This window comes from Typopeltis vanoorti, chromosome 6, assembly GCF_054136105.1.
Source record: "Typopeltis vanoorti isolate ZY-2024b chromosome 6, IOZ_Tvanoo_1.0, whole genome shotgun sequence".
NCBI lineage: Eukaryota > Metazoa > Arthropoda > Arachnida > Uropygi > Thelyphonidae > Typopeltis > Typopeltis vanoorti.
The window spans coordinates 154,307,694-154,331,174 of NC_143554.1; the positions used below are offsets into that span (position 1 = coordinate 154,307,694).

The window sequence follows — 23,481 nt, forward strand, 5'->3', positions numbered from 1 at the left end:
AATATTTGCTCTTCTAACTCACTGCATCAATTCCGGCTATTTCTGCTATGAAGATAAAATATATAAACAAACAAGTGGGTTAGCTATGGGCAGCCCTTTATCCCCAGTCTTAGCTAACATTTTTTTTAGAAGATTTTGAAGAGAGAGCTATTTCTATAGATACTTTAAAACCTAAACTGTGATTACGCTACATTGATGACGTCTTCCTTATCTGGGAACATGGTTTAGAGGAACTTCAAAACTTCCTAAACCATTTAATAATCAACATCAGAACATTAAATTCACATCAGAAAGATTAACAGCGTTCTCCCCTTCTTGGATCTAAAGATCAGTAGATTACCTGACTGTCTTAAATTTTCAATTTTTCGAAAAACCACCCACACTGATAGATATTTCCATGCCTCTTCTCATCACTTCCCTCTTCAGAAACTGGGCATCATCTCCACCCTTGCCCATCGAGCAAGATGTCTCACTTCCACAGAAGAAGACTTTCAAACAGAGCTTAACTTCCTGAAAAACACCTTCTTAAATAATGGATATTCATCTCTTAACATCAGAAAACCTTTGAGACCACGCCAACAACCTCAACAAGAAGATGAATCCAACCCTATCACTCATATACAGTTACCATTTATCAGCTCTCTTACCCCAAAACTATCTAGGATCATGAAGAAATTCAACATAAAGACCGACTATACTACTCTGCCAAAACTTCGTTGTTTTCTGAGTCGACCAAAACCAAAACACAACCAACTGTATTAACCTTATTTTGGCCAGACAGATAAATCTATTTCACTTCGTCTTGAGGAACGTGACATCTCCTACAGTAGAACACAAGCGAGCGTCCTTTCCAGTCATGTTCTCTTCTCCACAAACTCTAACCTCGAAGAATAGCCACTCCAAGTTGTTTCGGACCACACAAACAATTTATATATATGCAAGGATGAATTTGAAAGACGAATTATGGAATCCAAAGAAATAGTTCTGGACCCTTCACACTTGAACAACAATCTAAGCTACAATTTGCCTAATTCCTATAGCGCAGTAATCCAATACTGGCGCTCTAAAATTAGCTGTCACACACACACATTCAACTCATGCTAACAGTAGCACGCAGTCACCCTATTCAAATATGACTGTTACTATTCTCTTTCTTTTTATTATGCTGTAAAGTTCATGTTTTTTACCTTGTTATTTTTATGTCTTATGTTATTTCTTACTCACCTGAAGAAGTCGGAACACCGATGAAATATATATATATATATTTATAAAATTAAAATTTAACTGACTAGAATCCGAGAAAGTATAACAAAAAACTTTAATAAATCACGACTAGTTTCATAGCCTTTAAAGGAATGCAGAGAACCGACCAGGGCTTCTGACCTAATGTCCAATCCTCACCTTCTCGTGATGCACCCTGTTGGGTATCTACCTGGATACTGAATGGACGAGGATGGGCTGGCAATTTGGGATTTAGCCAACCAAATTGTATTCTTATTGGCTTAAACCAAAATACAAGATGATGGTACAACATGACAAAATTTCATGCTTGCTGGGGCATCGCCCAGTTAAACAAGGCCCTCATTGTTTTTGCCAGGGCAAACAGCGAAAAGTCAGCTGCTGGAACAAATCTGAAAACACACCCCAACTCAACATCACCAGAGTTAAAAATCGATACTATCAATATAAGAAGCCTGAATGGCAAAGAAATGGAGCTAACTAAGGAATTAGATAAGTACCAGATTGACATAATAGAGGTGACTGAAACAAAAAAGACAAAAACTGGTGAGATCTTTCTGAGCAATAAATACAAAAATTCAAGAATTCATGGATCAGGATATGATACTCTATAGACACCAACATGGTTTTGTTAAAGGTAGATCCTGCCTTAGCAATCTATTAACTTTTCATAATAGAATGACATCTGAGTTGGACAAAGGAACTGGCTACACAGTGGTACTTCTGGATTTTGCTAAGGCTTTTGACAGGATACCCCATGGAACACTGTTATGCAAATTGGAGCAGATGGGAATGATTACTAAATTAGTGATATTGATAGGAGAATGGCTCAGGGAGAGATATCAGAAGGTGGTGTATGGAGGAGCCGAGTCCAGGATGAGGCAGGTGACTAGTGGTGTGCCTCAGGGCTCTGTGCTTGGGCCATTGTTGTTGTTTAATTTGTATGCATATGATATAGGAAATGGCTTAAAGGGAGATAATCAGTTGTTTACTGATGATGCAAAGTTGGGTAGCGCAATAAAAAATCAAGCTGATGTTGAAAGTTTGCAGGATGATTTAAATCAGCTGGTAGAATGGGCAAAAGGTAATGGATGTCAGTTCAATGTGGAAAAGTGTAAAGTCATGCATTTTGGGATTAAAAGATTACCAGCTGTGTACTACATTGATGGAACAGTACTCCAAGAGATTGATGAGGCTAGGAACTTAGGGGTGTTGGTAGATAGGGAGATGAAGTTCAGGGGACACATTGCTAAGATGTCCAAGATTGCACATAGGATTACTTGGTTGTTGAGTAACACACTGACAATCCAGAGATAAAGAGGTTATTATTCCCCTTTATAAAGCATTGATACTTCCATATTTGGATTACTGTGCTCAGGTCTGGTCACCTGGAATCCTTGGAGATGAGGAGGCTGTGGAGAGGGTTTAGAGAAGAGTGACTAAATTGATGAGTGATGTAAAATATGCTCCCTACATTGATAGATTGAGAGCTTGTGGATTGCAGAGGTTGGTTGATAGGCAGAGAAGAGGGAATATGATAGAAACATTTAAATTACTGAAAGGTTTTTATAGGATAGATGCAGAGGAAATGTTTCAGCTGTGCGATAGTGATGGAAGAACAAGAGGTCATCCCTGGAAATTAAAGAAGAGTGTGGTTAACAAGGGTGTGAGAACAAGGTTTTTTGCCTGGAGGATGGTGAATGAGTGGAATTCATTGCCTGACTTAGTTCTGAGATCTTCGTCTGTAAATGAATTCAAGAAGAGATATGACAGATATTGTTTTGCAAGTTTGGGTCCTCACTCCATGGAGATACCCGTAATAATAATAATAATATATTCAGGCAATGACAATCAAGGAAAACAAGGAGTAACCATAGTATTCAACACAGAATACTAGGCTAATCTTCTTGAATGGCAGGCAGTCTCAAGTAAAGTGATGTGGGCAAATATCAGAAAGGGGAACTGGACAATGAGATTGCTATGGTCCCACAGAAAGTTCTACTAAGGTAGAAGTGGAGGAATTTTTTGAAGCTTTAGAGAAAGCAACTGACACAATGAAAAAGGAAAATTTGGTCCTTGTTGGGGATCTAAATAGCAGAGTAGAAAATGATTGTCAGATATACAAAAATATTTTGGAAAAATTTGGAGAAAAGAGCAAAGCTAATAATAATGGCAAATACCTGTTGGATTTCTGCTCAGGACATGCACTGGTTATTACTAACACCATGTTCCAACATAAAATGTGTACAAATTCACATGTAGAGAAGAGACAAGGAATAAGAAAAGTCTCGTTGATTATGTTATTGTTGATAGTGATGTTTTCTTCCTGGTGCAGGACACCAGAGTGTACAGAGGATTTGAAATTGGAAGCGATCACTATTTAGTCTTGAGCAGGATAAAATTGAATTTCATACTGAAAAGAATAACATGTAAGAAAGTTTTAAAGCGAATAAAAGTTGAGCAGCTCTCAGATGTGAACTGTAGATTAAAATACAAAAAAGATTATTGAAGAAAAAATGAAAGAGTTTAAGAACAGGATTCAAACCTTGGAGATTCAGTGGCAAGTCTTGAAGAAAACCCTGATTGATTCAGACAAAGAGGCATGTGGTGAGGTTGTCTGCAAGGATAGAAAAATCAGATCTCCATGGTGGACACACAAAGTTAAAAAGGCAGCGAAGGAAAAGAAGAAAGTATATCAAAAGTTCCTGGCAAATAAGTCCGCTTGTGCTCTTAGAGAATACAGAGACAAATGTAAGAAAGCTAAACACTGTGTAAAACTGGCTAAACAAAAGTCATGGGAGGACTTTGGCAAGAACATAGAAAATAAATATCAAGAAGGTGGCAAAATATTCTGGAGGTTGTTGAAGAAGAGTAATGGAGGAAAGAGTGCTGTAAAAGGACTTAGAGATGATGAAGGTGACATGAAAATGGGAGAAAAAGATAATCTTGAAGTATGGAGTAATTACTTCGAAAAATTGCTAAATGAAACAAGCAGCGATAGCACAGTGGTAAAAAACACTCAACAGGCATACAGTCAGGAACACATATTGTTGGATCATCGCTTCTGCTTAATTATGTTTTATCGTCTTATAACTCTCTCATTAGTATTTAATTAGTTGTAGGCTGATATATCATCTGAACATGAAGAAAATTTATAGTATATTGCGCCACTCCATGTTCTGAATTGCATGAGCAACTTTGATAAATCAACCTTCAACTGTACCAGGTTATTATAAAACTGATTTTAGGCCGAGGTTCTTTGTATTATATAGGGTTCCCACTAAGATTCGAATTATTTTAATGAGTGGTGCAATGAAAAAAATCAGGCAAATACAAGATTCAGTTCAAATAAAATTATTTAATGCAGTGTCACATAAATTACATCATAACACAGTATTCCAATAGGTACATTACAATTAAACGAATATAAAGCTCTCATTAAGATACTATTATACTACTCAGCTGAGCTTAAAATTTATAATTAAAAACTATATTAACAGATCTTATTCTTCTTGTTACAAAGAACTTCTATCATAATTTCACTCTGACCAAGGTTACATCTCAAAACAATATCAAATCAGTTCAAGATATTCAGAAAGAATACAAATCATGAACCATCAGACATTCATTTGTAATTCTCTAAGCTCAGTCAATCAAATGTAGTTCTTGTAAGTTCGAGATTCCTAAATTACAACAAATATGCTTCTCAATATTCTCGTTCAGTCAAAGAACACTTAATTCAATAATATAGCATTTGTCACTTGAAGAGGGAAAAGTCTTAGCACATCACACATTAAATCTTGACTCGCTGAATGAGTTTATTCAACCGAAAGTAATTTATCTAACTAGAAATAAATTACTTTCAGCAGAATTAATTTTCTTTACTTCTCACTAAGTATAGTTCTTATCAGGATATAGCTTCATCACATCATAAGGAGGTCAAAATCAGTTTTCACAACTGATTTATAGAATTGGGAGAATATAACCTTTATGCACTTGGTTTAAATTATCTACCCATTTCTTCCTTTTCTTATAAGTATTATCCTATGTCCTGCACTATTCCACTGCTAGGCATTAGGAAGTTTTGGAGTTAGAAATCCAACTCCGACAAAAGGTAAGTTAAATTTCCAAACGATTCCCAGTCCTTTCTATTCCATTTTCAGCATCAAAATTCCCCTTCAGTCTCTAGCTACTGTTCTCTATACTCCCCTACTCGATTCTTCTTTTTACTCTCATTTTCGTGTGCACTTGTTCCTTTTTCCCGCCAGTAACTGGTTCTCATGGTTTAGCTCACATCGAACTTGTTTTTTCCTTGGTATATAGTAGTTCACGCTCCAACACGCACTAGAAGAAATTTGCATGATTTCTCACAACAACCAATCAAATGATATCACAAGGAATGTTCTGGATATATTAAAATTTCATACATCACAGTTTCTTATATTATTATTTAAGGAATAAAGCAAATAAAATAAATGACATTTTAATCCAGAGCCTTTTCATGTCTATGATATATCCTGAAATTAAATAAATAAAATTAATTAACAAAACTCAAAAGGAATTACATGAATAACATTTTATAAGCTAGAGCATAACAAAATAAATTTAAATAAGTCCTGCTTATGATATGGTAGATCATGTTAATTATGAATGAAGTATTATTAATTATAATTATCTTCATTCACAATTTAACAATATCCATACTTGAAGTAGAAGAAGCTATCACCGGCTTGAAATGTGGAATGGCAGCAGGAGTAGATGATATTCAACCAGAAAAGCTGAAGTATGATGGTATAAAAGTCTTACAGTGGCTGCACTGCATAGTTCAGAAGTCCTGAACAGAGGGACGAATTCCCGATGATTGGAGTAGAGCTCTAATAGTACTCATATATAAAAAGGGAAATAAAACTGAATGTGAGAATTACAGAGGTATTTCCCTACTGAGTGTTCCTGGTAAGATTTATGCAAGTATACTTGAGAAACGGTCGAGGAGAATTGTGAAAGAAAAGCATGGTGAAGAACAAAGGCCAAATAGAGGTTGTCAGGATCAGATCTTCACTTTACGACAAATAGTCGAGAAAGCATGGGAATATAACAGAGATCTGTATTTAAGTTTTGTTGAACAGGAAAAGGCATATGACAGATGGTTTAATGTTAAATCGGTGTGAGACAAGGATGTATATTATCCCCTCTGTGCTATTCATTATCTATATGGATCACATTATGAAGGAAAGTGGTATTAAACCTGATATCAAAATTGGAGATGTTAATGTCAGCTCCTTGCTTTATGTGGATGATGTTATACTTCTAAATAAATCTGCTACACGTCTGCAAGATTCCCTGACTAAGTTGAATAACTGTTGTAATAGATATGGTATGAAGGTCAGCAATAAAAAGACAAAGACAATGAAAATAGGCAGAATCGTTGAAAATGTCAACTGCGTAGTGAATAGAGAACCTGTGGAACAAGTAAAACATTTCAGCTACTTAGGCACAATTTTTAGTGCAGATGGTAAATTAAATATGGAAATCATCATCATCATCATCATCAAATTCCTGACAGTACCCTCAACGGGTGTACAGGATATGATAGTACTACATGAAAAATTTACATCATTACTAACTTCCTATGTACAATTTTCCTCTAAATCAGTCTGTTACTTGTCAAGACTCCAATATTATCATTATCAGATCTTATATTTCTATCGTCTAAGGCGCATTGTACCTTATCAATCCATCTATATTTGATCTTCCTCTGGGTCGTTTTCCTGCCAACCTGGCAAAGAACACTTCTTTTGCTAATCTTTCCTCACCCATTCTGTTTAAGTGACCATACCACCTGGGATTAGCTCTGCTAATGCATTCCTGGATGCCGACAGTGTCAAGTTCTTTCCTAATATCCTCGTTTTTAATATGATATTGCCATTGATGCCATCTGTTCACGCCTATACTCTTTCTCAGGACTCTCATATCTACGGTCTCTAGTCTTTGGTCAAGTGTTTTACTTCTGACCCAGCTCTCAGATCCATCAGTTAAAACTGGTTGGAACACTGTCTTGTATACAGCTACTTTAGTGTTCCGACTAATTTCTGTCTTATTCCATATGAATTTATTCAATTGACTTCCCACCATTCCAGCTTTGTTGATTCTCTTGTCTATTTCCATATTTAATTTACCATCTTCAGTAAAAATAGTGCTTAAGTACCTGAAATGTTTAACTTGTTCCACAGGTTCCCCGTTCACTACACAGTTGATATTTTCAACAATTCTACCTATTTTCATTGTTTTTGTTTTTTAATGCTCACCTTCATACCATATCTATTACAACAGTTATTCAGTTTAGTCAGGGAATCTTGCAAACTTGTAGCAGATTTATTTAGAAGTATAACATCATCTGCATAAAGCAAAGAGCTGACATTAACATCTCCAATTCTGATATCATGTTTAATACCACTTTCCTTCATAATACGATCCATATAGATAATGAATAACAGAGGGGATAATGTACATCCTTATCTCACACTAGATTTAACATTAAACCATCTTCCTATACTTCCTTCAATTCTAACTGCCGACTTACGACTCAAATACAGACTAAGTATTGCTTGATATAATGCTCCATTGACACCATATACTGTAGCGTATTGAATAGCTTCTCTTTTGGAACCTTGTCAAATACCTTTTCCAGATCAACAAAACTTAAATACAGATCTTTGTTATATTCCCATGCTTTCTCAGCTATTTGTCGTAAAGTGAAGATCTGATCCTGACAACCTCTATTTGGCCTGAATCCAGCTTGTTCTTCACCAAGCTTTTCTTCCAAAATTCTTCACAACCATTTCTCAAGTATACTTGCATAGATCTTGCCAGGAATACTCAGTAGGGAAATACCTCTGTAATTCTCACATTTAGTTTTATTTCCCTTTTTATATATGGGTACTATGAGAGCTCTACTCCAATCATCGGGAATTTGTCCCTCTATCCAGGCTTTCTGAACTATGCAGTGCAGCCACTGTAAGACTTTTATACCACCATACTTCAGCATTTCTGGTCGAATATCATCTATGCCTACTGCCTTTCCACATCAATCCTTTGATGGCTTTTTGTACTTCAAGTATGGATATATATTCTTGACTATATGCCTGTTGAATGTTTTTTACCACTGTGCTATCACTGCTTATTTCATTTAGCAATTTTTCGAAATAATTACTCCATACTTCAAGGATATCTTTTTCTCCTGTTCTCATATCACCTGTGACTCCTTTTACAGCACTCTTTCCTCCATATCTAAACTTCTTCAACAACCTCCAGAATATCTTTCCACATTCTTGATATTTATTTTCTATGTTCTTGCCAAAATCCTCTCATGACTTTTGTTTAGCTAGTTTTACACAGTGTTTCACTTTCTTACATTTGTCTCTGTATTCTCTAAGAGCAAAAGCTGACTTATTTGCGAGAAACTTTTGATATGCTTTCTTGTTTTTCCTTCACTGCTTCTTTAACTTCCCGTGTCCACCATGAAGTTCTGATTTTTCTATCCTTGCAGACAACCTCACCACATGCCTCTCTAGCTGAATCAATCAGGGTTTTCTTCACGGCTTGCCACTGAATCTCCAATGTTTGGTTCCTGTTCTCAAACTCTTTCGTTTTTTCTTCAATAATCTTTGTGTATTTTAGTCTACAGTTCACATCTGAGAGCTGCTCAACTTTAATTCGCTTTTAAACTTTCTTACATGTTATTCTTCTCAGTATGAAATTCAATTTTATCCTGCTCAAGACTAAATAGTGATCGCTTCCAATTTCAAATCCTCTGTACACTCTGGTGTCCTCCACCAGGGAGAAAACATCACTATCAACAATAACATAGTCAATGAGACTTTTCTTATTCCTTGCCTCTTCTCTCCATGTGAATTTGTGCACATTTTTATGTTGTAACATGGTGTTAGTAATAACCAGTCCATGTCCTGAGCAGTAATCCAACAGGTATTTGCCATTATTATTAGCTTTGCTCTTTTCTCCAAATTTTCCCAAATATTTTTGTATGTCTGACAATCATTTCCTACTCTGCTATTTAGATCCCCAACAAGGACCAACTTTTCCTTTTTCATTGTGTCAGTTGCTTTTTCTAAAGCCTAAAAAAATTCCTCCACTTCTACCTTAGTAGAACCTTCTGTGGGACCATAAGGCACAAATAAGTCTCATTGTCCAGTTCTCCATTCTCATATTTGCCTGCATCACTCTACTTGAGACTGCCTGCCATTCAAGAAGATTGGCCTGATATTTTGTGTTGAATACTATGGCTACTCCTTGTTTTCCTTGATTGTCATTTCCTGAATATAACATTTTGTATATATATTGCTCAGAAAGATCTCACCAGTTTTTGTCTTTTTTTGTTTCAGTCCCCCCTATTTTGTCGATCTGGTACTTATCCAATTCCTCAGCTAGCTCCATTTCTTTGCCATTCAGGCTTCTTATGTTGATAGTACCGATTTTTAACTCTGGTGATGTTGAGTTTGGATGTGTTTTCAGATCTGTTCCAGTAGCTGACTTTTCGCTGTTTGCCCTGGCAAAAACAACGAGGGCCTTGTTTAACTGGGCGACGCCCCAACCGGCATGAAATTTTGTCATGTTGTACCATCATTTTCTATATTGGTTTAAGCCATTAAGAATACAATTTGGTCAGCGAAATCCCAAATTTACAACCCATCCTGATTCGTTCAGTATCTAGGTAGATACCCACCAGGGTGCACCACGAGAAGGTGAAGATTGGACATTAGGTCAGAAGCCCTGGTCGGTTTTCTGCATTCCTTTAAAAGCTATATGGAGGTCTCCTCTCAGTTATACAGCTTTGACCTGGTATGATAGGAAGTCAATTGAATAAATTCATATGGAATAAGAGAGAAAGTAGTCAGAACACTAAATTAGCTATATACAAGACAGCGTTCAAACCAGTTTTAACTTATGGGTCTGAGAGCTGGGTCAGAAATAAAACACTTGACCAAAGACTGGAGACTGCAGATATGAGAGGCCTGACAAAGATTAGAGGCATGAACAGATGGCATCAATGGCAATATCATATTAAAAACTAGGATATTAGGAAGGAACTTGACATTGTCAGCATCCAAGAATGTTAGCAGAGCTAATCTCAGGTGGTATGGTCACTTAAACAGAATGGGCGAGGTTGGATTAGGAAAACAAGTGTTCTCTGCCATGTTGGCAGGAAAATGACCCAGAGGAAGACCAAGATGTATGTGGATTGATATGGTACAAAGTGCCTTAGACAATAGAAAAATAAGATCTGATAATGTTGGAGTCTTGACAAGTAACATGCTGATTTGGAGGAAAATTGTAGATATGAAGTTAGTAATGATGTAAATTTTTCATGTAGTACTATCATATCCTGTACATCCCTTGAGGGTATATGGCAGGAATTTGATAATGATGATATATATATATGTATATATATATATATTTATAACAAATAATTATTATAATTTTTTTCTTTCATATAAAGCTCCGAAAAGAAAATCAGGAACTGAGCAACAAATTGAAGATCGCTACCAGCAGACTTGATGGGCTGTTATATGACCTCTCAATGTATCTACTGGTAAGTTTAACCCATTCCAGAATTTTATTACTTTGCTGAAATTTTGTAACGCATAGGACTTTTGTAATATTGCTATTTATTATACTTTGGAGGCATGAGTTTTGTGAATTATGAATATATTTTTAAAGAAAGCCCTCAAAAGAAAATGGACATGAAGAAGTCCAAACGGAGAAATAAAAAATGAAATAGATTATATACTGTATAATAATAAAGAAATAGATCAAGATACCTCAGTTCTAAATCAAGTAAAAACAGGAAGTGACCACTAACTGGTCAAAGCCAAAATTAAAATAAACCCCAAATTGGAAAGAATAAAATGGCTAAACAACAAAAAATCAAGAAGTTTTGACTTAAAACCTATTGAAAACAAGAAGAAGGATTATGAAGAAAAACTCAATCAAAAACTGGACTTAATAAATATATTTGAAGAAGAAATAAATAAAATAACAAAAACCTAATGGAAGTAATAATCTCAGCAGCCAATGAATTCAAAAGCAACAAACAACAAAAAGACCATAAACTATCAGAGGAAACTTACAACTACTAAAAAAGAGATGAAATATGAAACAAGACAAAAACTTAATTTCTAAAATAGAATATGCACAACTATGCAAAACAATAAGGAAAAAGATGAGAAATGAAATAAGATCTTATAACACTAAAAAAATAAAAGAAACAATTGAAAAGAATAAAAGTTTGAAAATACTAAGAAAACATTTATCAGTTGGCAAAAGTCAAATAACTGCAATAAAAGATAAGAAGGGAACTACAATAAGGAACCAAGAACAAATCCTAAGGAGGCTAGAAGAATTTTATTGAGAACTTTATAGTGAACCTTCAATAGATAAATCAAATATAAATAATTCTTCTCCATCGCTTATGGAATTCATCCCACATTCACTTCAGATGAAATAAAACAAGCATTAAAATAAATGAAAAATGTCCTGGTGAAGACCTAATGCACATAGAATTAAATAAATGGGGAGGAAATAATATAATTCACCATGTGACAAACTTTCTAAATCTATGCCTAGAAGAGGGGAAGATATCAGAAAATTGGAAAAATGCTACTCTGATACTGTTATTTAAAAAAGAGGACAAAGAAGAAGTAAAGAACTATAGACCAATTAGTATTCTCTCTAATCTGTACAAAATTCTCACAAAAGTAATAACAAACAGGTTAACATCTCTTCTTGACTTAAATCAACCATTTGAACAAACAGGATTCCATAAAGGCTTCAACACAATTGATAATTTGTGTTGATAATTATAACATATCATAATTTTTGCAAACACTCCAGAAGACCTTAATATAATGATAGAAGACCTACATCATGAAAGCAGAAAAGTTGGTCTAAAGATAAATAGAGAAAAAACTAAAATCATGTTTAATCATTTTGTAACATCAAAAAACATAATAATAGAAAACAATTTCTTGGAAAGAGTCTCTTCATATACATACTTAGGTCATCTCATTGGTCTAAACTGTGGACTCCAAAAGGAAATAAATAGGATAATTCAACTTGCCTGGAGTGCATTCAGAAAATTGAAAAGCATTTTTCAAAACGATGATGTCCCACTCTGTTTAAAAAGGAAGACATTTAACCAGTGTATACTTCCAGTCATCTCATATGATTGTGAAACTTGGTCACTAACAAAAGCACTGAAAAATAAATTAACTCAAAGAAAAATGGAGAGGTTGATGCTAGGCATCACATTAAAAGATGACAAGCAAAACACCTGGATAAGAATCCAGACTTGCATCACTGACATCATTCTTCACCACAAATGACTAAAATGGAAATGGACCGGACATCTATCCAGAAGAGAAAATGAGCGATGGACTACCATACCAATGAACTGGATTCCAAAAGAAGGGAAACGAGGCCGGGGATGGCCTAAAAGGTGGAGTGATGAATTGTCAAATTTTGTTGGGGAAAATTGGTCAACCATTGCCAAGAACAGAGAAAGGTGGAAAGAACTGGAGGAGGCCTTTGTCCAGCGGTGGACAGAAAATGGCTGAAAAGAAGAAGAAGTATAAATCATGTAACAGCATTTATTGACTTTTTATTTCTGAGGAAATAAACCCAAGAGGAGAAAACCTGAGTAATTTCTTAGATGAAACAGGACTAATAACTCTCAACAGTGGAGAACCTACTTATCTGTCTCATTCTTATGGTACAAAAGATGCCCAGATATCACTGCGGTGTCTCCAGATCTTCACGACAAAGCTATTTGGTCTGTTTTGGAACCAGTAGGAAGCGACCATACTCCAATATTAAGATCTAGATGGTGATCTAGATCTTAATATCTAGATCCAATATTAAGATCCACTATCTAGATGGTGCACCCTCTCTAGGGCCTGTGCCCTAGAGAGGACGCACTATCTAGATAGGACTTTAGTTTCACTTGGTATTGTATTTGTGTGTGTGTTATTACAAAAAGTTTTTGTAATCCCCGAAGATGTCTCTGTGACGGAAACGAAATATTGGAAGTATTAAAATTAGTTTTAATCCTTTCTCAGTGCTGTTAATATTCCGTTAAACCTCTAACATGAAAGAGTATTTCACTATTGTGTGATTTGCATAGTTGCATTAGTATAAATAAATATGTTTTTTATTTACAAAATGTGCTGCCTGGTCTTTCATCCGATACCCTATTTCAAAATAAACACGATCCTGTGAGCATGGATGTTAATGAAAGCTCCGACTGTTTATTGTTAGGAAGGGATTAAGTGAAGTTAAATAATAGCCACAACTGTTAATTGTTGAGAAGGGCTTTAGGATAGAAAGAGAACTCTATTGGAAGTATTGATATTTCTTATACCACAAGGACAGCAATAGTGGTGCAGTCGATAAATCAAAAATAAATTTCTAGAGTTCTTCCAGTATAAGAAAATTACTGAAGGTATAGCAAAGATTAATAAAGTTTAATAAGGGTAATAAGGAATAGAGAAAGTATAGAACAAAGATAATACAGAGATAGAGTAGATAGAATAAAATACAGAATAAAGAAAGAAAGACATCACATTTTACACCTTAAACTTCAAGTTTGTATTAGTCATCACGGCAAGGTCCCTTGCCTCCTCCATTACTTCTAGTACATTTCCTCCAACAGAAAATGCAACCTACCATTGATGGATCCATCCCAAACTTCAATACCTTACATTTAGTCACATTCAACTGATATTCTCCCCCATTCATTTTCCCGTCATTAATGCTAGATCTTTTAAAAATTCTAAATTGAGAAGTCGGTTTAAAAAGCCATTATATTTATCATTTGATACAAAATGCTTGTAAAGCTGGATAATTTCTCCACACAGCAAGAGCCGTTCGTAAACTTCAATTTGCCCATTGTGGGCAACTTGAAGTCCAAACACACAGCTGATCTTTAAAATTTCAATACCAAGGTCTTTTGCAATCGTATTTAATTCTCTTTGATTTTTTGGTGATTGATGATAAAAAGCATATAATTTATCCATAAATATTTCAAACTGATTTATTTCTTTAATGTTTTTATCGAATGGTCTAATGCTAAGTGTAAACTATGAACACAATGCCAAATCACAACGCTGGGAAATTTTCATAGAAGCTTGATTGCAACATCTGATTTGTTTCCTAACATTATACTAGTTCCATCAGAACAAAATGCAATGAAATTATTTTTTATATAGTTATCAGAAAATCCATATGAATTTAAAGTAGCAATTATAGTAGCATATATACATTCCACGGTAGTATTTTCTGGTTCTACAAGATTATTAAACAAGAAGAACGCGGAGCTCTCAAATTTCAGAAAAATTTAACAAAGAGCTCGCACGAGCTCCTTATAGCTCACTACTGCTAATAACCCTTCTCAGCTTCACATAATCTGCAAAGGACTGGACATCTCTATGCAATCTATTGATAAACCTACACCCCAGATCTGTGCATAGTCTCTAAAGACTCTGAATTCCACCCTCTGCAAACAACCAGAACCATCCTCAACAGATTCCCTAATAGCATTGTTTTACACTAATAGAGACAGGCGCATCAATCCCAATCATCAGTGGAACACCAATCACTAGAGGGAAACCTTTGCAGATCCAACTGGAATGCATTTGAGAAACAAACTGAACAGATCATACAGCAATACCACCCATACCTAATTGCTATCCCAGATTTGTTAATCTAATCAAAACTGCAGCCAAAGCCTCTGTTCCTATAGGCTACAGAAAACAATACATCCCATGCTGGAGTAGAGAAACTGAGGAACTTTTAGCCAAATATGAAGAGACTGAAATCCCAACTGTTGCTAAGGAGCTGATAGCAACGCTGGACAAAAACAGAAAGGAAAGATGGATCTCAACCATCCATGAATGTGATTTCACAACATCTAACTGGAAAAGCTGGTCACTTCTGAGAAAATTAGGTGGGGCAGAACCAACAACACATAAATCACCAGAGATAACTCCTGATAAAATGGCTGAAAACCTCCAAGATATGTCCAAGCTCTATCAGGAAAATAACTGTTCAATCTTCCATCAGACAAAACCTGAAGACACACCCCAAGCTTATTGAACTTGTACACCCAGTATCTCGGGAAGAGATACAGGAAGCCTTAAAACTCACCAAGAATGGCACGGCTGCAGGAGTGGATATTATCCTCCCCGAGTTTCCAAAACATCTCAGCCAATGAGGTCAAACATAGCTGGCCGCCCTTTACTCAAAAATTATGACTGGAAAACTACCAAATCTGTGGCTGGAAGCCAAAATAATTGCTATGTCCAAACCAGGGAAGATCCAAATGAGGTCAAAAATCTGTGACTTATCTCCTTGCTTTGCTCCACCTTTAAGCTCTTTGAAAGAATTCTCCTTAAAAGAATTTCACTATACATCGAAAGAGCACTCCCAATTAAACAAGCTGGCTTCAGGCTGGGAAGAAGTTGCTGTTACCAGGTCTGGCATTGACAACACAGATTGAAGCAGGCTTCCAGAAGAAACTTAAATCTGGAGCAACTTTCTTTGACCTAACATCAGCTTATGACACAGTCTGGATCACAGGCCTCCTCCTAAAGCTAGGCAATATTATAAGGCAAAAAAACACTTTCCAGCTTTTTGAATCCATTCTCTCCAACAGAAAGATCTGAGTCCATATTGGTGGAAAAAAATAGTAGGCCCAGATTCCTCCACAGCAGTCTCCCAGAGGGCTCTGTGCTAGCCCCTTTACTCTTTAACATCTGCGTGTCTGACTTTCCACATACCAGCTCAAGCAAATATATGTACTCCAATGACCTAGCTATCCTACACCAATCTACTTCCTTTGCCAACTTGGAATCAACCTTGAACACAGACCTGAACATCCTGGAAGAGTACTTCAAGCAGTGGTATCTCTGCATTATTCCATCTGAATAATGCAGAGGCAAATCGACACCTCACCCTCTCTTTTTGTGGCAAAACGATACAACATGAGCCTCACCCAAAATACCTTGGAGTGAGCCTGGACAGAATCCTAACCTTTAAAAGGCACATGACCAACCTGTCCAACAAAATTAAAATGAGAAACAATATCATTTCAAGGCTCGCTAGAACAACCTGGGGGTTGTGGTGCAGAAGTCCTAAGGTCATCCGCACTAGCCCTCACATTCTCTGCAGCAGAATACTGTGTCCCCCTCCTATCTGGGAAAAAAGTGTGCACACTAACATTAGAGACACCCAGCTAAACTCTGCCCTGATCACAATTAGTGAGACACTGAGAAGCACCTCTCCCCCCTGGCTGCCAGTCCTATCTAACATTGCTCCACCAAACATACGGAGAAGACAAGTCCTGATTACAGAATTTAATAAAGTAATGAGAAACTCACTCTTCCCCCTGCACCAGACTCTCATAAATCCACCTGATATTTGCCTAAAATCAAGAAAGCTCTTCGTCCATGAATGAACTCTCTTCAGCTGCCTTACCTGATTTTGCTCTTCCTAGAAAGATTTGGTCATCCATCAAGAGGATCAGAACTAACCAGAGCAGATGTGGCTACCTACTACATAAATGGAGGCTGGTAGACCATCCTTATTGTGATTGTTCCCTATGGCCCAGACGATTACTTATATTGTAAACGACTGCCTAAGGTGTCAATTTCATGACGGTGGCCTCCGGGATATCCACGAGGTGATGGATGAGGTCCTGGATTGGCTTTCTAGATTGGACATTGACCTGTAGCTTATTGTATTCCTTTTGCCATAAGAATAAATAAATTGATAATGTCATTAATGATAGAAGTTAAACAATATCATTCCCAATAGTGAGACATGAGAGATTCCACCTGGAATCTTCGGCTTCCTTGATACCATCCTCTTGTACACAACTCTCTGATGTTTATCATACAGCCATCCCCAATTCATTTCATTAACCTCATATCTAATCCTATACACTGCAACTTAAATCAATTCATCATGTGGCATCCTGTCAAACCTCTTTGGGAAAAAAAAGGGCAGTATATGCCTTTGTGAATACTTAATTTAGTTATTAAATTGGCTGTTTCATTCCTGTTCTATGTAGTTTATTCCAGAAATTTCAACACAAAAGTATATGCCTCTCTCTCTCTCTCTCTCTCTCTCTTATCAACTGATCTTGTTACTTTATTATAAAAGACAATTAGATTACTAAAACAAGAGGGCACCTTGACAAACCCATGCTAACCCTACGGATGACATTACACTGATCTGCCCAATTCAAACTCTCACTAATTTCTCCAAATTCTTAACAACAACAGAAGAAATACAAACTGGTCTATATTTTGGTCAATATGCAACAGCTCCTTTGACGTGACTTACCATGGCACTAATCTTACCCTCCTTCCACTCCTTGGGCACCTTTTCCTTAGCCAGACTCTCAATGAAAAGCCACGTCAAAGGAGCTATCAGTTCCATAGCACATTCTCTTAACACATATGGCGAACTCCCATTCAGACTCATTCTAGATGCCTTATTGATATCCAGAGTACTTAATATTTGTAACACACTATCCTTTTGCACTTCCAAAGTTTGAACCTCCTCCCTCCCATCCTTCTAATGAATCTATTATTATTACGTGACACCTCTGGGGAGTCCAAAGACTCATCAAGGGAGGGCACCTACTCTACAGCTGTCTCCACCAATTATGCCAACGCCATCTACCATCCACCATCAGAACTGGCATTTCCACAGACAATCACAAACATCCATACCCATGGCAGGATTCCAACCCACAGCCTTTTGGCTGAGAGCAGATACACTAACCACTCGACCAACCAGGCCATTATTATCATTATTACATGACACCTCCAAGGTGTCCAAGGACTCATCAAGAGAGGGGGTAGACATCTACTCTACAACTTTCTGTCTCCACCACTCCATCAATCCACCAACTACAACGAACCGTAACTGCCATCATTTACACCAATGCCATCTACTTCCCATCACCACCACTAGTATTTTCACAGACAATCACAAACATCCATGCTCAAAGCAGGATTTGAACCTGCAGCCTTTTGGCTGGAAAGTGGATATGCTAACCACTCGGCCATCCAGGCTGGCTAATAATAAAACCATTTCCATGATGAACTACCCCATTAAAGTGATCATTAAACAACTCCACTGTCTTCTGTGTTAGTCACTCTACTCTTATTTTCATCTAATAATGTCATTCTTCCACTATTTCTCCTTCTACTGGCTTCCTACTGGATTTTCCTTGTATCTCAGGGCTGATCTCATCTCATATTTAAATTTTGCCTTCCTTACCATGCTTGTTACTTTCTTGGCCTACGTCTTATATTCTTCATGCAACCTCTCTGCCCTCTCATTATATCTTTTTCCATAACTTCCTTTTGATATCATTAGTCATCCACAGTATAATAAGCATTGTTCTCTTTCTCACTTGAGGTATAATATTTGCTGCTAATAAATATTTTTTCATTAGTTCCCATGCATTAATGATATCTCGCTCTTCCAATTCCTCCACCCATGGAACTGCTCCATGCTGATTTCTAAGATTATTATATTCAAATGCCTTATATTTCCAGGTAAATTACTTTCTACTTGATACTTCTGCATGTCTATTTATCCTCCCAAGTCAAGACTACACAATTACACTCTCCACCTGTGAGATGCTAGGACCAAAACTCTTGACTCTTGAGGATATTTGTCCCTCAAGGATTCCAGATATCCCATTCTCTTACTACTATTATATGCTGTTCTCTCTTGACAATTGATACTGTTTTAGTTAAAATCTCCCAAGTAGATCACTTGTTTTGTACTTGCGAAATTCAGCTGCCTAAACATTTCCTGCTCTTCAAACTAAGTGTTCCCTCTCCAATAGTAACATCCAATAAATACTGTATATCAGTGGTGAAGCCAGAGCTTTTGCCACCCAGGGCGGTCCCTGAGTTTACTGCCCCTCTCAATACACCCCAAAATACTACAGCAAGTCAAAACGATGTATAGGGAAATAAATTAAAACACTATGTTTATTTTTGAAGTAAAACTTTAATTTCAACATTCTAAAATGTTATTTTTCTTGCTTCAATTTTATTTAGAAAAACTCCTCTCACAATTAGCAACACTTACAGCAATTGTGGATTGAAATTCAGTAGTATTACAATATTTGGAAACGAGTTCTCGAGACTGTATTTTAGAATTAACTGCAAAAGTTCAAAAAGGTTCAAAGTGCCACCTGGGGCAGACCGCTCCTTCTCCCCTCTCCCACCTACGTCTCTGCTGTGTATATATATATATACACACTCTTAAAACCATTAGTGCCATTTTGCACTACAAAGCCTCTGCTCTGAGAGAACACAACTCATGACTATAAGCAATACTCCACCACTGCATTTGCCTTTTCTATTCTGCAGAAATATGCCATACTACTTCCATTCCTATCAGTTTCAATGGGGCAAGGACAACTTTGTCATGTTCAGTACCAGTCTTGCATTATATCTTGCAAAAGAGATCTCAGCTCACATTTCCTTATCCTCAGTAATGCACAAATCACCAGACAAGATCAGATCTTTCTGCTTGGATTAACAGCTACCTCATTCTTTCCTGGCATAAACACATCATATCATAACTCATCAATAGCTTCCTCAGCATTCAAAAAACTAGGCATTCTCTTTCATTCAAGATACTACCTTGCATCCAACCAACTCTTAACTATGTATGGATTCCAAATCCATACATGCTTAGAATACTACTTATATGTTTGGGATACAGCACCTGAAACTTCTTTAAAAATTCTTTGGCACTGTCCAGGGAGAAGCATTTCAGCTCAAAGATGATCCCTCTTTTACAGATTCATTTCAACTTCTATCTCAAAGATGCAGAGTTTTGGCTCTGTATCTGTTACACAGATACTTATATAGTCATTGCTCCATTGAAATGGCAACCATCATTCCTGCACTTTCTTTTGCACCCAATAATGTCATTGGGTGCAAAAGAAGGGATACGCTGAACCTGCTTTTTCTTTTTCTTTTATTCTGCCTCTATCTGGAACAGCCTATTACAAGATATATTTCCAAACAACTACAACCTGCAATTCTTCAAGCTAAATGTCAATAAACTTTTATCTTAATCCTCACCTGTACCCCAGACACAGCACTGATGTGTTTATACAGGGTGGTCCTCAAGTCACAAAGAGGTTTAAATATTTAATAACTTTTTTATTAATTGTTATTATTATCTATTCTATCCTATCCCTCTCTTCTGTCCTAGGACAGATTGTATATCCTAATGAGGGGTTACTGGTGTATTAATTCAGCCGATTCGCAACTCCTCTGCTGCATCCCCCTAAGGGATGCAGCAGAGGAGTTCATGACTGTAATCCACGTGTGTTCATGGGAAGGGTTTGCCAGTTTGCAGGATGAAAAACCCCAGATAAACTGGGGGAAAAACCCTGCTGTCCATGCCCAAGACCAGCTAACTTGGCTATGGCTGAGAAAGATCCTTAAGCACCTACATCGTCGACAGGAATCGAACTCAGGACATTCCTTCCCCCAGGCATATGGTTGCGAAGTGCATAGCCACTAGACTAACTGCACAGACTGTTATTATTATTATTATTATTATTATTATTATTATTACTATTTTAGTTATAATAAAATACAGACTGGAGATTTTTTTGTTAGTTATGAAAAATCACATCACATAAATGCTTTCCATTTTCAACTTCACAAAGATAGGCACTTTCTATTGCATGTTCCATGGCAGCTGTAAATGTTTCTAGCTGCAGCACACTAATTTCTGCATGACTGTTCTTCTTCAGCTGTTGGATGTCTGGAGCATGTTCACCTTTTCCTTCAGATAACCTCATAAGAGAATGTTTGTGCAGAAATAATCATTAATTATTATTATTAATTAACAGTTCTTGCCACATAATTGTTTGTCTGACAAGTGATACGAGATAGATGTAATAAAGTATCTAGTTATGACAAAGTTTGGAATATCAAGATGAGAGGCGTGGTGTGGTCTTTTGCTAAGTGACCTACAATGGGATTTATTATTTTTTAAAGTTCTTCATTTGATACTAGTTTATTTTGTAAGTGTTTTGTTGAATAGTGCATGAAAAAGAGAATGAAATGTTAGTTTTTTTAGCATGAACCCCAAAAGGCATTTGTTATTAATGAATTTATATAATTTTTAAATGGCTTTTTTTTTTCATTAATCTCATTATTTAGAAACAAGGTGCTGGACCTAATGCAGCCACTAGCAGCATTTCCTTTCCTCCTGCAGATCCTGAGAGGCAAAACAGACTCAATGATCAGCTGCGTGTCCTCTTACATGCTCACCAATGTCAAAGCCTTAAAACAAGTGATGGTACCAACGAGCCACACTGTTCAGTTTCTTTATGTCAGAGAATGAAAAATGTGCTGAAACACATTAGTTCTTGCAGTGCTGGAAAGATGTGTTTGGTCCCACACTGTGTATCTTCAAAAAAGATTATTGCTCATTGGAATATCTGTACCATAAATGAATGTCCTGTCTGCAACATTAGTAGTGATTCCACACACCAGGGGGCTGGCAAATGATCAAAACAATTCTAGAAAAATCAACAAAAGAATTGCGTATTCTTTCTTAATCATGCACAAAATAAGTAAATAAATAAATAAAAGCAAATTGAAAATTAAAACAAAGTGTAATATATTTTTATATTAATAAATTATTCATTAAATCAACTTGTTTTAAGTCTTTCTGTATATTTGTGTGTATAAAAATATACTTATAAATATTTTTCTCTACAAAAGCATGCAAGCACATTTCTTACATGCACTTTAATAAGTTGTTAGTTGTTGCATATGAAGTTGGTAGACTCTTTCCTCCAGGAATCTCGGCTTTCCTTACCATGTACTTAATAAACAGAATACACATTATTCATCATCTTAATTTACTCTTTAATAGTAAAAACTATTAAATTAGCAGATTAACATGAAAGAAATCTAATGAAAGAGATAATACACCAAAGATGATTTTTTTTTTAATGTTGATGAAGCTATACATTTGTTGTGTAATAGAAGAGAGAGGGTTAAACTGTTTAAATATTTGAATATTATTATTTGTGAGAGAATTTATCTTTTTATTTTATTTTATTTATTTTTTTTGTTTTGAAAGAAATTTCTTTGTTGGCTGCATCAAATTCGGTGAAATAAGAATATAAGTGAAAGGCTATAGGCAATCTTGAAACTTTGTATGTTTTACCATCACAATGAGGTACATAGGATTTGAGGTCACAGATATCATTTGTGAATAGGAATAAGAAGTTAGGCAAAGAAATTGTGCCCTGGGACACTCCAAATTTAATAAAGAAAGCTGATGAGAGAGAACTGTCCATCATTAAATGCAGTGAGCGGATGTACACAAATCACATGGTTATAAAGGGAAGACACATTATTGGATGTCAGTTTACCAATTACACACTTCACTGCAGACTCCATCAAATGCCCTGGAAATATTAGGAGCAGTACCATCAACAGGGTATAGCATATAGGCAGCCTGCCTCATGGCACGGCTTAATAAGGGTGTTCATTCAGCCATATTGCAGTAGACGCCTTCGCTATGCTAACAATTCCTGTTAGCGTACAAGTGTTGAAGGAAGTTTTTTCAGCTTAAACTGATTAAAAATTATTTCAAACAGCAATGACCCAAAAAAGGTTGGTTGGTTCTAGCAACTATATTGATAGATGCAGACATAGCTCATAATTTAAATTTAGAAGAGCTTATAAACAGTTTTATTGTGCGATATCCCCTTAGAGCAAACATTTAATTAATATTATTATGTAATCGTTTTGCATTAACATTTCTCTTGCAATAAAAACAAAATAGCAATTGGAGATTTTCTTATATTTTTGCCTTATAATCCATCAGGGGCAATATTTAATTGTTTGCCTCAGGGTACAATCTAATCTGGCGATGGCCCTGATTAGGAGCAATTTCCTGACTGTTTTGGAACTTTTTAATCACACATGTACAGAGGAGAGTTATATGGGTAAGGAGTCAATTGATTGTTTAGTATGGATGAAGAATCTTGTATAAATGGTCAGTAATTGGAAGATGAGTTTCCAGGTTGTGAACGAGGTAAGTGAATATGGTTATTTTGCTAGTTTAGAAGGGACTGCAAAGCAAAATTATATTTTG

General features: G+C 36.2%; 1 protein-coding gene across 5 annotated transcripts in view; it reads left to right on the plus strand.

Moving 5' to 3' along the window:
• LOC150106115 (uncharacterized) overlaps positions 1-21,979 on the plus strand; it is a 171,668-nt gene extending 149,689 nt beyond the window's left edge. For all 5 annotated transcript variants that reach the window (XM_090394488.1, XM_090394490.1, XM_090394491.1 and 2 more), the window contains 2 exons: positions 10,754-10,846; positions 21,528-21,979. In XM_090394488.1, the coding sequence (XP_090250614.1) occupies positions 10,754-10,846; positions 21,528-21,878 (444 nt within the window). In that variant the 3' untranslated portion in view covers positions 21,879-21,979. The remainder of the gene's footprint in view (positions 1-10,753; positions 10,847-21,527) is intronic.
• Positions 21,980-23,481: the final 1,502 nt, after the last annotated feature.